This window comes from Heterodontus francisci, chromosome 13 (assembly GCF_036365525.1).
Source record: "Heterodontus francisci isolate sHetFra1 chromosome 13, sHetFra1.hap1, whole genome shotgun sequence".
NCBI classification, from domain to species: domain Eukaryota; kingdom Metazoa; phylum Chordata; class Chondrichthyes; order Heterodontiformes; family Heterodontidae; genus Heterodontus; species Heterodontus francisci.
In genome coordinates, this window is record NC_090383.1 from 114,660,395 (window position 1) to 114,676,965 (window position 16,571).

Consider the following 16,571-nt stretch of genomic DNA (forward strand, 5'->3'; position numbering starts at 1 on the left):
GGTCCCTGCCCTGACAACTACCTTCCTTTCCACACTTGGCACCCAAAAAACTCTAATAGAAGGAAAGTTTCTAGCTCCTGATTTGCTCACTTAGTTGCAGGACAGTAAATACTCATTCATTTTTTGCTGAGGTGTGACAACCTGACTGAAGTACTAATGAAATTACTCAGTTCCTTGAGATGCTGTAAGTCAAATGTTGAAAAGTAAAATAGTCATCACTGGGTTCTGACTTGTGTCCTCTTGTCTTCCATTTTCTCCCTTTGCACCCCTGCCTTTCTGAAAGCACTCACCTGTGCCAGGTTACAGTTCCACTTGTGCTGCTGGCTTTCTGGTACGTTGTCTGATCGGCCATTCTCCACATGTAAATTGTGGTATGCTAACATGGTCCGTGAGTGCGCACACCTATATATCTCTGTAGTGAGATTAATTAACTAAGCATGGACTGTGGTCACTCCAGGGATTTACCTCGTCTGTTGCATCTTCAGCACTCTGAAGTAGCAGCTGTGCAATTAAACCAATTAACTTTGGACAACTATTGCTTAAGTAATCTGGCATGCCAGAACACTTTGGACTTGCAAACTCGATTCTGGGTACTGCCTGTGCGGAGTTTGCAAGTTCTCCCTGTGACCGCGTGGGTTTTTTGCCGGGTGCTCTGGTTTCCTCCCACAGCCAAAGACTTGCAGGTTGATAGGTAAATTGGCCATGGTAAATTGCCCCTAGTATAGGTAGGTGGTAGGGAATATGGGATTACTGTAGGGTTAGTATAAATGGGTGGTTGTTGGTCGGCACAGACTCGGTGGGCCGAAGGGCCTGTTTCAGTGCTGTATCTCTAAATAAATAAATAAACTTGTATGTCTTTTTAATCTGCCCATAAATTATTGGGCATCTCAGTATTATTAGTATATGGAGCAATTTTGGACAGTTCTCGGACATCTGTTGTGGTTAATTTGGTATTTTATTTACGACTGGTAGCAAACACCATTTATGAATTTCGCTGTAAACATCAATCTTGTTCCAAAGAAGGCGCATGCCTTTTGTGGGCTGAGCCCAGAAAGACATCACATTGAAAGTATGAAGATCTCCATGGCTTATACAGCAGAGTTGAGACATACGAGATGTGGGCATCGCTGGCAACGCCAGCATTTGTTGCCCATCCCTAATGGCCCTAGAGAAGGTTGTGGTTAGCCACCGCCTTGAACCGCTGCAGTCCATCTAGTGCAGGTACTCCCACAGTGCTGTTAGGAAGGAAGTTCCAAAATTTTGATCCATTGACAGTGAAGGAATGGTGATATAGTTCCAAGTCAGGGTGGTGTGTGGCTTGGAGAGGAACTTGTAGGTGGTGGTGTTCCCATGCTTCTGCTGCCCTTGTCCTTCTAGGTGATAGAGGTCACGGGTTTGGAAGATGCTGTTGAAGGAGCCTTGGTGAGTTGCTGCAGTGCATCTTGTAGATGGTGTACACTGATGCCACTGTGTGCTGGTGGTGGAGAGGGTAAATGTTTAAGTTGGTGGATGGAGTGCCGATCAAACGGACTATTTTTTCCTGGATGGTGTCGAGCTTCTTGAGTGTTGGAGCTGCACTTATCCAGGCAAATGGAGAGTATTCCATCACACTCCTGACTTGTGCCTTGTAGATGATGGACGGGCTTTGGTGAGTCAGGAGGTGAGTCACTCACCTCATAATTGCCAGTCTCTGACCAGATTTTGTAGCCACAGTATTTATCTGGCTGGTCAGTTCAGTTTCTGGTCAATGGTAATCCCTAGGCTGATGGTGGGGGATTTAGTGATGGTAATGCCATTGAATATTATGGAGAGATGGTTGGATTCCTCCTTGTTGGAGATAGTCATTGCCTGGCACTTTTGGTTCTTGTCACTTATCAATCCAAGCCTGAATGTTGTCCAGGTCTCGCTGCACATGAACACTGACTGTTTTAGTATCTGAGGAGTTGCGAATGGTATTGAATATTGTGCAATCATCAGCAAACATTCCCACTTCTGACCTTATGATGGAGGGAAGGTCATTGATGAAGCAGCTGAAGATGTTTGGGCCTAGGACACTACCCTGAGGAGCTCTTTCAGTGGTGGTCTGGGACTGAGATGATTGGCCTCCAACAACCACAACCTTGTTCCTTTGTGCTAGGTATGATTCCAACCAGTGGAGAGTTTTCCCCTGATTCTCATTGACTTCAGTTTTGCCAGGCTGCTTAATGTCATACTCGGTCAACACTGCCTTGATATCAAGGGCAGTCACTCTCACTTCCCCTCTTGTGTTCAGCTCTTTTGTCCATGTTTGGACCAAGGCTGTAATGAGGTCAGGAGCCAAGTGGCTCTGGCAGAACCCAAACTGAGTGTTAGTGAACAGGTTATTACTCTGTAAGTGCCGCTTGACAGCACTGTTAGCACCACCTTCCATCATTTTACTGATAATCAAGAGGAGGCTGATGGAGCAGTAGTTGGCTGGATTGGATTTTTCCTGCTTTCTGTGCCTGTAACTGACATGAGCAATTTTCTACATTGCTGGGTAGATGCCAGTGTTGTAGCTGTACTTGGCTAGGAGCACAAGTCTTCAGTACGATTACCGGAATGTTGTCAGGGTCCATAACCTTTGCAGTGATCCAGTGCCTTCAGACGTTACTTGATATCATGTGGAGTGAATCGAATTGGCTGAAGACTGACATCTGTGATGTTGGGGACCTCAGGAGGAGGACAAGATGGATCATCTATTCGGCACTTCTGGCTGAAGCTGGTTGCTAATGTTTCAGCCTTGTCTTTTGCTGGTAGAATCTTTTCCTGTTGTGATTTTAATGGAATTTTTAGCACTGCTTTGTGCAAAAAAAATCAAGTTCTGGTTTACATCACCTCAATTCCCAGAGATTGGAATGCTTTGGTGAGGTACTGCAACTTTATGGTCCTTAGAAACCGCTACGGGGACGCATGCTTTCCTTTTATCTATCTACTGTTTAAAAGGAACTGCTGGATAAAATTAATGAATTGATGTATCTTCAGTGGATTTTCAGAAAAACATTTGATAAGGTACCCACATAAAAGACTTATGATAAGGAGAATAATGTATTGGACTGAAGGGACTGTGGCCATGTGGATAGAGAGCAGGATGGAGGGCAGAAAGCGAAGGATACCAATAAAAGGAATTTTATTGGATTGGAAAGATGTGCCGGTGTTCCATAGGGGTCTGTTGGGGCCACTCTGCTATGCAATGTGATCAGTCTTGGTAATAGAGAAAACAAAAGACATTTGCTGATGGCACCAAATGAGTGTGTGAAAATTACCGCAAGGATTGTGGAAGACTGCAGAAAATAGATGGACAGGTTGACAGGGCAGGGAGCCTGGCGGCAGATCCAGTTTAAAGAAAAGAATTGAAATAATAGGTTTTGGATGTAAGAATAGAGAAAGGCATGCAGCTTAAATGGTAACCATTGAGTGGAATAGAAGAACAGGATAATCTTGGTATGTGGATATACGGGTCACTTTAAAGGTAGCAGCACAAGTAGATAGGGCCAAAAATAGAGACAAGTAGAATCCTTGAATTTGTATCGGAAGATGTAGAATACAGAAGACTGGGCTAATTCTGAAATTGTAGAAGACCTTAATTAGGATGCACTTGAAGTACTGTGTTGTTTTGTGCAGTTCATTATGGAATGGGTATAAAACCAAAGGAAAAGTTGATAGTAGGGATGTGGAATTAGTTCTGAAGAGTGACTTGAGAAGTTGGGGCTTATTTCATTTAAGCTGATGGAATTAAAGGTGACTTGATAGAGTTCTGAGTTATGATGAGGTCAAGAATGCAATTCATTCCATTAATTGATGATGGGTAAATTAACATTGGTTGGATTGCAGAATTGTTGACCACAAAGTATTGAAACAGAGTCCATATATCCCTTTTAAAGAGAATTAGTTACTTGTAAAATTCAATATTGGAAGTGTATGGAGTAAGAGCAGCAGATTGAGATTAGACTGAAGACTCATGATATTTCATGTATATCCCATATGCCGGGAGCTTGTCTGTGTCAGGAATGGAATTTCTGTCCCAAGGCTTTCAATATTGTGCTTATATTACATGTTGCCTAATAGGTACAAACCTCTATAAATTTTCTGGAAATTTTGAATTATGTGCGGCATTATTGAGAGCTATTTTTCCTTTATTTCTGTCTTTAGTTTAGTTTAGAGATACAGCACTGAAACAGGCCCTTCGGCCCACCGACTCTGTGCCGACCATCAACCGCCCATTTATACTAATCCTACACTAATCCCATACTCCTACCACATCCCCACCGGTCCCTATATTTCCCTGCCACCTACCTATACTAGGGGCAATTTATAATGGCCAATTTACCTATCAACCTGCAAGTCTTTGGCATGTGGGAGCACCCGGAGGAAACCCACGCGGTCACAGGGAGAACTTGCAAACTCCACACAGGCAGTACCCGGAATTGAACCCGGGTCGCTGGAGCTGTGAGGCTGCAGTGCTAACCACTGTGCCGCCCCTAATGCCTATATTGGAAGGGAAATAGAACAAAATGCTATAAATAACCCTTTTTACTGTTTAAGTGCTAGTATTAATACAATAAAACCTTACACTGTCTCTAGTTTAAATTCTTTCAAGACTTAATAAATCATGTACTTACTTCATGCATTAGGAAAACCTCCAGTATTTATACTAGCTGGAACTCCAGAGACCTGAGTCAGACTTTGCTGACGAGGGAACTAGTTTTAATTAGCTATCTAAATAACTGTGCAGCTGACACTAGCAGGCAGCTTGTTTACCACTGACTAAGATTGAAAGAAACTAAAATTTAATGTTAAAGTTAAGTTAAATGCTGAGCGCAAACTTGACTATATTTTAGCAAGATCAACCCTTGAAATTCCCACACTTACCAAATCCCCAAGTTAAGCATTCCGTCGCGCAGCACTCAGTCGAGCAGGATTTCGTGCTACTTACTTTATTCATGTATACCTCATCAACCCTCTCTGTTACCTCTCAGAAAACTCAATCAAGTTAGTTAAACCCGATTTGCCCTTAAGAAATCCATGCTGGCTTTCTTCAATTAAACCACCTTATGTCCAAGTGACAGTTCGGGACAAAATTAACAATCATTTCTGATAGCTTTCCCACCAATGACGTTTTACTGACTGGCTTGCGTTTGCTCGGTATATCCTTACATCCTTTTATTGAACAAAGTTGTAATGTGACTGGATTGCTCCACGGAGAGCCAGCATGGACTCGATACGCTGAATGGCCGCCTCCTATGCTGTATATGACACTAAATCAGTTTGAGCTATGCTGTTCCATGGTGGGGGATGAGTAGTGGAAGATTTGCTCTGCAGTTAGCTGGCTATTCCATATTTGACTGGCGACTGCTCAGGTGGTACCACACATGCCTCTGAGTCAAAAGGTGGGTTCAAGCCCCACTCCAGCAATTAAGCACAAAAAGCAAGGCTGACAACCCTGTGCAGTACTGAGAGTGTGCTGCACTGTCTTTCAGATGAACCAAAGCTCCACCTATCCTCAGGTGGTTGTAAAAGATCCCATGGCACTATTTTGAAGATGAGCAGGGGAGTTCTCCCGGGTGTCCTGGCCAGTATTTATCCCTCTAAACATCATAAAAACAGATGGTCTAATCATTAGCACATTGCTGTTTCTGGGAGCTTGCTGCACATAAATTGGCTGCCTCATTTCCAATGTTGTAACAGTGACCATTGAAAGGTACTTCATTGGCTGTAAAGCACTTTGAGATGTCTGGTGGTCATGAAAGGTGCTATATAAACACAAGTATTTATTTTCCATAATTAGGAGTTATTTACCAATAATGCAGCGATATATTATATTACTCTGTCTACAAGAGCTTTGAGTTGCTATTTGACTCTTGCTTTATCTTGCATTGGCAGGATTGCAGTGAAGAGGAGGAATACAGCAGTGAGGAGGAGGAAGAGGGGGGGGAGGAGGAGGAGGAAGAAGAAGAAGAAGAGCAAGATGACAGTGATGATGCAGAAGAGGAAGACGATATTATGTTGCCTGGAATGGATGGTAAAGAGGAGGTAGGCATGTTCTTACAAACTGGAAGAGAATATACTATTCTCCCAAGTGCAAATCTGAACTTAACTGAGATTTCAAACATTTAAATGTACATAAATATACAACTTTATTTTCTGTGCTGTGGTATGACATCAGAAAATAGGAAAACTCTTCATACCCCCTGCCACTAGTTACTTATATGTTGCTGTTTGTCGATTATAGCTTGCTACTTTAGAATGTATTGAGTCCTTGCTGGACACTGCTTAAAATACATTACCGCCCTCGGTGCCTTTGGCCAAAGTGTCCTTATTCATACAAGAGTCTTGGAAGTGAGTTTAAGCAATTTATTTTAGCATGGCAGGGGGTGCGGTTTGTGCGCGTAGGCATTGCAGCCATACCAAACCTAACGCGAACCAGTAGCTGCACATCCATCTAGTTGCGCATCTGTTCGATCAATTGAGTAGGTCAATCCAATTTATAAAGGTTCAGCCGCCAAAGATAAATTAGCTTGTTTTATTGAATATTGACAAAGTACAAGCAAGTTTATACACATTTAGCCCTGAAGCTGCTGTCATGTGTTCAGTGCTGAAAGCCAAAGAACTACTGAAAATGGTTCATATTTATGCACTTAGATGGACAGTTCCTGAGTAACATCAGGTTCCGAGCAAGTCACCTTTCAATTGAGATTATTTTCTCGTGATACTTTTGTCATCATGCTATGGCACCAGTGTGTGGCAATGTTGCATCACATATAGTTCATTCTAGCTGGAATGTAGAGGGTATTCCGAAATGTCCTTTACCTATGCCAAGCTGTTAGCTATTGTACACAATCCTACAATTTCCGCCAGATCCCATATTAAGAGAACATAAGTGCCACTTGCTTCAGGTTTTACTGTACAATGGCAGTTGAAAGCATTGATTGTTGAAGTGTTTTTGATTCCTAGCCTGGCTCTGATAGTGGTACAACAGCTGTTGTGGCACTGATACGTGGGAAGCAGCTGATAGTGGCCAATGCTGGAGACTCTCGATGTGTTGTTTCGGAGAGTGGCAAGGCGATTGACATGTCCTATGACCACAAACCAGAAGATGAAGTGGAACTGGCCAGGATCAAAAATGCTGGTGGAAAAGTTACTTTGGACGGGAGAGTCAACGGAGGGCTAAACCTCTCTCGAGCAATAGGTAATCATTTTTGTTTCTCCCAAAAGAATTGTTACTCCGAGCTATATACTGAACCAGAAGTATTGATGACTTGCTATAGAATGCTTTCAGAACCTCTCTTAAATTGCAAGTTTACAACTTCCCCATATGCGTTTCTTGACCTCTGTATCACCTTAGTGTCTAGGAAGCAGTCAGGTTTCTGTGTCAAGTCACAGACTTTGAAATTGAAATTTTATTAGCTGTCTGCTGAGAAACCTACCACTACCATTTTCAGTCCACTTTAAAAACTCGGATTGAGGGAGGACAGGGGGACATGATGCCACTGGACATTAGAGTTTTCATAGTATATTGAGCAGAGTTGACCTTTCATACCTACAAGTAGTATTGGTTGAGGCCAATAAGTGCTCAGCCGGGGAACATGTGTCACTAAAGTGGGAGGAGTTTTTAAAATCTCCCATAATAAATAGTACAACAAAGCTCAATCGAGTAAAACAAGCTGCTTAACTTGAAATTTCATGATTCTTTTCTAATAGTTTTATTTTCCCCCCCCCACCCACCAAAATTTCAGGTTGAAACTTGTTCTCTTCCATATGGTTTTTAAACATTTTGCATGCCCAAGTTAATAAGCTAACAGCTGAGATGAGATGCTACCAACTGAGTCATGTTGACTATGGAAAGCATAATTGTTATATGTCTGAATTTCTTTATAAAGAAAACCAAGAGAACTAGACCAAGCGGTCTGTTCATGCGCTGCCAACTCTGGGATGTGAGTGCACATCAGTCCAGAATTAATTGCACAAGACTTCCTTCGCTACTATCTACAAGGAACTACATGAAATGAATTTTGGCAGGTATAATCTGATCTTTGCAATTACGGGCAGACAATTTACCACTAATTTGCAACCTCATCCAAGAGATGACTGTAAATTTTTTTAATGACCATTAGTGGCTGATAACACTAATTAACCTCTGTCAGTGCCTTCGGGCTTGATAACCTGAAGAGTTGCCTGCACCCTTTTCCGGTTCTGTGGAGTTTTATTTGCAGTATTATCTCTGCACTGATAGTTACCTAATGATCAAATAACGACTTTCCTCTACTTATCTTTTGGGCGACACAGTGGCGCAGTGGTTAGCACCGCAGCCTCACAGCTCCAGCGACCCGGGTTCAATTCTGGGTGCTGCCTGTGTGGAGTTTGCAAATTCTCCCTGTGTCTGCGTGGGTTTCCTCCAGGTGCTCCGGTTTCCTCCCACAAGCCAAAGACTTGAGGGTTGATAGGTAAATTGGCCATTATAAATTGCCCCTTGGATAGGTAGGTGGTAGGGGAATATAGGAACAGGTGAGGATGTGGTAGGAATATGGGATTAGCGTAGGATTAGTATAAATAGGTGGTTAATGGTCGGCACAGACTCGGTGGGCCGAAGGGCCTGTTTCAGTGCTCTATCTCCAAATCAAATCAAAAATCTCTTTCCGTGAGCTCCTGCGCAGTCATCCTGTTGAAGTAACATTCCACTATCTTATTTTCTGATATTTGCTGCCAAGATTTGGCAGTACGAAGTTAGCACACTAATGGTGTATCAGTTGAACACTGCCCTATTTCAGTAAAACGCCTTTTGTTTTCTGCCCAGCACATTTCAACTTTATCAGTACAGAGGAATGACCTCTATCTGTGCAGTAAATCTTTCTGTGCTTCTGTGGTTACTTGCCTGGGGCGTTATGCAGTAAAGAGTTGCATTCTCTGCTTATTTAAGTGTTTAAAATTTCATTAAGGCTTGGTAGGTGACTTAATTTCCAGCTAGCAATTAGTGAAGCTGCTGGTTATTAGAAAATCCTCCCTTCCAATATGAACAATAATTGAGGAACTTCAGCATATTGCTAGGTACAGTGCTGTAATGACTGGAATGAAGTTATCCCACAGAAATGAGAGTGTTTTCTACCACTGAGCTGCGACTGTTGTTACAGGTGATCATTTCTACAAGAGGAATAAGAATCTTCCTCCAGAGGAGCAGATGATCTCGGCACTACCTGATCTCAAGTTGTTGACATTAAATGATGACCATGACTTCATGGTGATTGCCTGTGATGGTATATGGTAAGTATTAGTTTGTTAGATTTGAGTTTAATGAAGTGCTAAATCCCCCTGTTGGTTGAGACTGGTGGGGTGGAATGATGAAACAAAGCATAACAGAGAGATGGAACTGAAATATTTATCTTTAGAAACATTTTCTATTTTTGAGTATTTTAACAACCCAATCTATACTTGGGTTTTTATGTTTTAATCAACCTCGTGGGGAGCTATAGTTATTTGGTTGTCCACTACCCATTCCATCCTCCTCCCCAACCACTATCTCACATTGAATCGACTGTTGGCAACCTCAATTCTAATGAATCCTGAGAAGAACTTCGAACTCCCCTCTCATGTCCATCACAAAGACTGCTTATTTCTACCTTTATAACATTCCCTACCTTAACCCATTTGCTAAAAATCTCAGATTTATACCATTTTCTACACAATTCAAGTATTCCAATATAAAAACAAGAAATGCTGGAACCACTCAGCAGGTCTGGCAGCATCTGTGAAAAGAGAAGCAGAGTTAACGTTTCGGGTCAGTGACCCCCCCTTCTTCATGTATTCCAATACTGTCCGGGCCATCCTCAATCCTCCTCCAACATCAGCTCATCCAGAACTCTTACCTATTTCCTATACTGCAACGTCCCATTTACTATCATTTTTTTTGTCCACCATTGGCAATTGTTCCTTTTACCTGCCTAGGCTTCACACTCTGGAATTTCCTCCTTTTAAGACCCTCCCTAAACCCCTCCACCTTGATCAAGCTTTTGGTAACTCGTAACATAAATAGGAGCAGGAGTAGGCCCCTTGAGCCTATTCCGTCATTCAATAAGATCATGGCTGATCTGCTTGTGGCCTCAACTCCACTTTCTTGCCTGCCCCCCATAACCCTTGACTCCCTCGCAGCCTCGAATATATTCAGTGACCCAGCCTCCATTGCTCTTGCAGGTAGAGAATTTCAATGATTAATGAGAGAGAGGAAATTCCTCCTCATCACGGTCTTAAATGGGAGGCCCTTATTCTGAAACTGTGCTCCCTAGTTCTAGATTCTCCCATGAGGGGAAATGAAGGGAATATGAGGATAGTATGGGAAAAAGGCATTGAAGTGGATGATCAGCTATGATCGTATTGAATGGTGGAGCAGGCTCAATGAGCTGAATGGCCTATTCCTGCTGCTATGTTCCTATGAGAGGGAACATCCTCTCAGCATCTACCCTGTCAAGCCCCCTCAGAATCTTTTATGTTTCAATAAGATCACCTCCCATTCTACTGTCCAATGAGTATAAGCCCACCTTGCTCATCAGACAAACCCTTCACTCCAGGAATCAACCTAGTGAACCTTCTCTGAACTGCCTCAAATACAAGTGTATCCTTCCTTAAATAGGGAGATCAAAATTGTATGCTCTAGGTGTGGTCTCTGTACACCCTGTACAGTTGTAGCAAGACTTGCTTATTTTTATACTCCATTCCCTTAGTATTTTGTTTGGTATGGAATCAATTTGTTTGATTTACGCCTCGATGAAGCACCTTAGGACATTTTACTGTGTAAAGATGCTATATCATTACAAGTTAAGATTTAATATCTATATCTCATCATCAAAGTTGCTCTCTTCTACCTATGTAACATTGCCTGCCTTCACCCTAACGTCAACTTCTATAATCCTTACTCACTCGCACCTTTTCATTTTGAGACTTAACTCTGCTGTCCTTGCTGCCATCCTGTCTTCCACACTTTGAAAACTCCCACTTGTCCAGACCCATGTCACTCAGTACTGTCTGGGTACTGTCTGTGTGGAGTTTGCAAGTTCTCCCTGTGTCTGCGTGGGTTTTCTCCGGGTGCTCCGGTTTCCTCCCACAAGCCAAAAGACTTGCAGGTTGGTAGGTAAATTGGCCATTATAAATTGTCACTAGTATAGGTAGGTGGTAGGGAAATAGAGGGACAGGTGGGGATGTTTGGTAGGAATATGGGATTAGTGTAGGATTAGTATAAATGGGTGGTTGATGGTCGGCACAGACTCGGTGGGCCGAAGGGCCTGTTTTAGTGCTGTATCTCTAATCTAATCTAATCTAATCAAGTCCTGTCCTGCACTAACTCGCCATCCATCATCCCGTCTTCACTGACATTCACTGGATCCCCGTTCCTCAACATATTAAATTTAAAATAAAATTATCACTGTCTAAGTCCCTCCATGGACTACTTAACCCATTCTGAGCTCTCCACCCCGCTCTTTTGTTCAAGCTCCCTCATTCGTCAGTTGTATCTATCCTAGTCTCTGGTATACCTTTCTCTAGGACTCTTCACCTCACCATAATTGTATGTTTTAATTCTTGAATAATGATTGAAATAAGAAACTACCTCAACCTTGCGGGTGTTTTAAGTTCTTTGTATTGTGTGTAATGGGACTGTGCCTAGCTCTAAATTACTGAGCAGATGTCTCACATGCTGTATATTTGGCAGAAACTTAACAAATATCCAAATTTTTTTGTATGTACATGACATTTTAATTTTTTCTAAACTTGCAGTAATGACCATGTAATCATTCACTGTTAATGTCAGAAAGCAGTGATCCAATAGTTAATGTCAATAGCTATAACTGATGCATAGATGGGACTAAAAACTGAAATTGTAGTTCCTGATGACCTGGTGGTTAGACACCATGCAGTGTAGTATGAGATCTTCTAGGCCCTAAGCTCTATGATTTAATCCCTCCTTGTACTGAGTTGGTTGATCTGAGTTTGTGTTAGTTAGCTCAACGCCACTAAGCTAGGGAACAGGTCAAAAAATTCACCAGTGTTCCTACCTCTGACTGCTGTCCAATGACCCCGACTGGAAAAATGTCCTTGAATGGACATTGAATGAGATCATGATCAGCTGTGACTTTATTCATGGTCAGATTTGAATTTAGCTTAGTCGGTATCGCACACTTCTGAGTTGGAAGACTGTAGATTGCAGTCACACCCTAGCAATTAAGCATGTAATTTTGGTCTACACTCTGGTGCAATACAGAATGTGCTGCATTGTCAGCGGTGCCATTCATCAGGTGACAGCTTAAATCTCAACTGTTCCTTCAGGTGGACATGAAAGCTCCTTCTCACTTTTTGAAGTAGTACGTGGAGTCCTTCTAATGACTTGCCAACACCACTCCTGGGAACCCCTTACAATATGGACACAGCTCAGGGATCCCCTGTGCTAAGATTGTGTTGACAGCTGAAAGGATGCAACAACAAAAATAGTGAATGAGACTCTAAAATTACAGCCAAATTCTGATGGTTTCAGGTCTTCTTGCAGAGCTTCTTGGGTCTTTGTATTTGCGCTTGTATTATTTATCATGATGCATTTTTTAATGCTCAAAAAGTACCTTAAGATTGTTTGCCATGAGTAGAAGACATACCAGGTGATCCAGGGCATGTTTATACTTGAGACTTGAATGTTTTTGCTGAGCCAGTGAAACAAAAGTATTTTGGTTTACCTGACAAGCAAGTCCGGTTTCTTCAGTTAGTGCTTTTGTGTTACTGATCCAATTTGCAATAATTGCCCCATGTTTTAGCTGTATGAACAGCTGAAACTATGTACTCTACCAGCTTAACTTGGCAGTGTTTAGTTGATCAGATTTTCACTCGTCTGTTAATATTTTATAGCAGAATTTGGAAGCCAGGGTAGTTAGAGTTGAGACGCCACTAGGCACAGAAAAAGGGGATGTTTGCAAAGCTGTGTGGAATGTTGAGCATTGTCTGGGAGTGCACCTGACACGCGGCTCCCAGACTAGAAGAGTTTAAGTTTCTTGAGCACCAAATAATAAATTGAAGAATTTTAGAGATGGTTTTAACGTTGGTATAAGGTAATGATAGACTTGGTGTGATTCTCACAATCAAATTTACCAGCAGATACTGTTTTTGTATACTGTAACTGTGCTGATTGTTTACTGTACTGTGGAACTGAAGTCAGTGATTCAAGTCAGAATTTTCCATAATTTCTTAAACATACAGGACTAAATTATTTTCTTCCACTTTTCCCTTTTTGAAGACTTCTAATGTCCCATGTTGAAACAGAAAGCAGACCTCAGATCTCAATATAATCCATTAAAACAGAGAAAGGACAAACTGCTCCATTTAATTTTATGAAACCTTGATGACTTTGAACTCTTACCCTTAGAACTTAAATTCCAGATACCCAGATTTATTGTAAAGATCTCAGTAACTGTAACAATGGTTACTGTTGACTTGTTTTGGGGGGAATTCTGGTATTTAGAGACTACATAGGTGTACCCACAAATGGTTCTTGAAACTTCAGTAATTTGTCTTCCCTTTCAGGAATGTAATGAGCAGCCAGGAAGTAGTAGATTTCATCAGTGAACGCATCAACAAGCCAGATGAGAATGGAGACCTGAGATTGCTGTCTTCCATATCTGAAGAGGTAGGTGCTGCTGTGGGCGTGAAAGACTCTGGGGCATTTGGCAAGTCAAGCCAGGAAAAATCCTACTGTCCCTAGATTTAATAAAACTAGATAGAAATTGCAATTCTACTTTCCAAAAGTACAGTATCCTTCTAGTCCAGGCTGCTCAAAATCATTTTTCATTACCACCACCATGAGTGTTTTACCTTTACTATGATAGTGAAAACCAATCAGACAGGTTTTCTTGAGTTTAAACAAGAAAGAGATAAGTTTATTATACTTAACATTCTAACCCGAATTTAAAAATAATTTTAAAAAAAATATGCCACACATTCACACACACATTCTCATGACAATCTCTCACACACAAATAGATTTGGTGGTTGGATTAGAGTCCAGAACAAGTGGAACTTAAATATACAGTCTGTGGGGTGGATAATTCGGTGGTCTTCCGGCTGAAGCTGTGTTCTTGATGTCCTTGGCTGGTCAAAGTGCACTTTGTGGTTTGCCTGCTTTGCTCAGGGTTTTCTTGGAGGCACAATTGTAGTTGGCTCTGGTCTCTGGCTGTAGCAGTCTGTAGGATTGGAGGGTCCACAGTCACAGGCGGTTTTCAGCTTGATCCTTTCTGGAAAGAGAGAGCGAGAGAATGGAAAGCACACAGCCTTCTGCTGCTGCACATATCGACTTACTGCTTGTCTCTTCAGTGTAACAAAACTCTGTTTTTTCAGAGATGGACAGGCGGTCACATGGTTCTCTCAATCCCCTTTGTTTTTGATGAGGTCCAAAGTCTAAAACCCAAAAGCGCTCTGAAGTGGTGTCTGTTTTCCCCCTGGAGGGACATCTCCACTTAATGAATGTCTCAGGATGCCTTTAAATGTTCCACTAACGAGGATGATCTGGATAATAAGGATGTAAATGCGTTAGAGGCAGTACAGAGAAGGTTTACTAGACTAATACCTGGAATGGGCAGGCTGTTTTACGAGGAAAGACTGTGGGAAGTCAGGGACACTTCCAGCTGGGAAGGTGAGTTTCAGCTTAAGATAAATTACCTTTTGTTTCGGGGGACCAGGGGACTACTGGGTAAGTAAACCTATATATTTGGGCAGTTTAAAATAAATTACCTTTGTTGCAGCAGCTTTTTCTGAAGCAGCGATAGTGCGAGCGAGGTATCAGCTGGGAAGGTGTGTTTCAGCTTAAGATAAATTACGTTTTATTTCGGCGGACCAGGGGACTGCTGGGTAAGTAAACCTATATATTTGGGCAGTGGCTAAACCCAAAACACTACAAGTGTAGTGTCTCCCACCCATCCTCCTCCTCTAACCAAAAAAAAAAGGACTCTTGTGTGCAGGGTTTGGTAAGGTAAGGTTTTCCTTTTTTTTTAAAATCTCTGTTGTCAATTTAGTGCGGAGGGGATGGAAGCTAGGGCAGTTGCATGCTCCTCTTGCAGGATGTGGGAGGTAAGGGTCGCCACTTGTGTCCCTGCTGACTTCACCTGTGAGAAGTGCTCCCAACTCGAGCTCCTCGCAGACCGCGTTAGGGAACTGGAGCTGGAGGAACTTCGGATCATTCAGGATGCTGAGGGGGTGATGGCGAGTAGTTATAGGGAAGTAGTGACACCTAAGTTACAGGATAAAGGTAGCTGGGTGGCCGTCAGGGGAGGGAAAGGGAATAGGCGCACAGTGCAGGGATCCCCTGTGGCCGTTCCCCTCAATAATACGTATACCGTTTTGGATACGGTTGGGGGGGGTGGGGCACCTACCAGAGGAAAGCCACAGTGGCCAGGTCTCTGGCACTGAGCCTGGCTCAGGAGAGCAATAGTGATAGGAGATTTAATGGTTAGAGGAACAGACAGGAGATTCTGTGGTCGCGAACGAGACTCCCGGATGGTACGTTGCCGCCAGGGTCAGGGATGTCTCGGATCGCGTCTATAGGATTCTTAAGGGGGAGGGGGAGCAGCCAGAGGTCGTGGTACATATCGGTACCAATGACTTAGCTAGGAAAAGGGATCAGGACCTGAAAAGCAAATATAGGGAGTTAGGTTGGAAGCTGAAAGGCAGGACGAGCAGAGTAGTAATCTCAGGATTGTTACCGGTGCCACATGCTAGTGAGGCTAGAAACAGGGAGCGAGTGCAGCTGAACACATGGCTACAGAACTGGTGTAGGAGGGATTCAGATATGTGGATCATTGGGATACCTTCTGGGGAAGGTGGGACCTGTACAAGAAGGACGGGTTGCATCTGAACTGGAGGGGCACCAACATCCTGGGCGGGAGGTTTGCTAGAGCTCTTCGGGAGGGTTTAAACTAGTTTGGCAGGGGGATGGGAACTGGAGCCACGGATCAGTGGATGGGGTAGCTTTTGAACAGGCAGATACAGAGTGCAGAGAGGCTGTGAGGAAGGTTAGACAGTTGACAGGGCAAAGTTGCAGCCAGTATGATGGGTTGAAGTGTGTCTATTTTAACGCAAGAAGTGTCAGGAATAAGGGTGATGAACTTAGAGCATGGATCAGTACTTGGAGCTACGATGTTGTGGCCATTACGGAGACGTGGATATCACGGGCAGGAATGGATGTTGGATGTTCCGGGGTTTAGATGTTTCAAAAGGAATAGGGAGGGAGGTAAAGAGGTGGAGGAGTGGCATTGTTAATCAGGGATAGTATCACAGCTGCAGAAAGGGAGGTCGTCGAGGAGGGTTTGTCTACTGAGTCATTATAGGTGGAAGTCAGAAACAGGAAAGGAGCAGTCACTTTGTTGGGAGTTTACTATAGACCCCCCAATAGCAACAGAGACATGGAGGAACAGATTGGGAGGCAGATTTTGGAAAGGTGCAGAAGTAACAGGGTTGTTGTCATGGGTGACTTTAACTTCCCTAATATTGATTGGAACCTCCTTAGTGCAAATAGTTTGGATGGAGCAGTTTTTGTC

The 16,571-nt window shown here is 42.8% G+C and overlaps 1 protein-coding gene across 1 annotated transcript in view; it reads left to right on the forward strand.

The window, feature by feature from the left end:
- The window catches only part of ppm1g (protein phosphatase, Mg2+/Mn2+ dependent, 1G), a 51,885-nt gene that overhangs the window by 27,083 nt on the left and 8,231 nt on the right, over window positions 1–16,571 (forward strand). Inside the window, exons 6-9 of the mRNA XM_068045500.1 lie at window positions 5,902–6,051; window positions 6,973–7,207; window positions 9,147–9,276; window positions 13,567–13,669. Coding sequence (XP_067901601.1) covers window positions 5,902–6,051; window positions 6,973–7,207; window positions 9,147–9,276; window positions 13,567–13,669 — 618 coding nt within the window. The remainder of the gene's footprint in view (window positions 1–5,901; window positions 6,052–6,972; window positions 7,208–9,146; window positions 9,277–13,566; window positions 13,670–16,571) is intronic.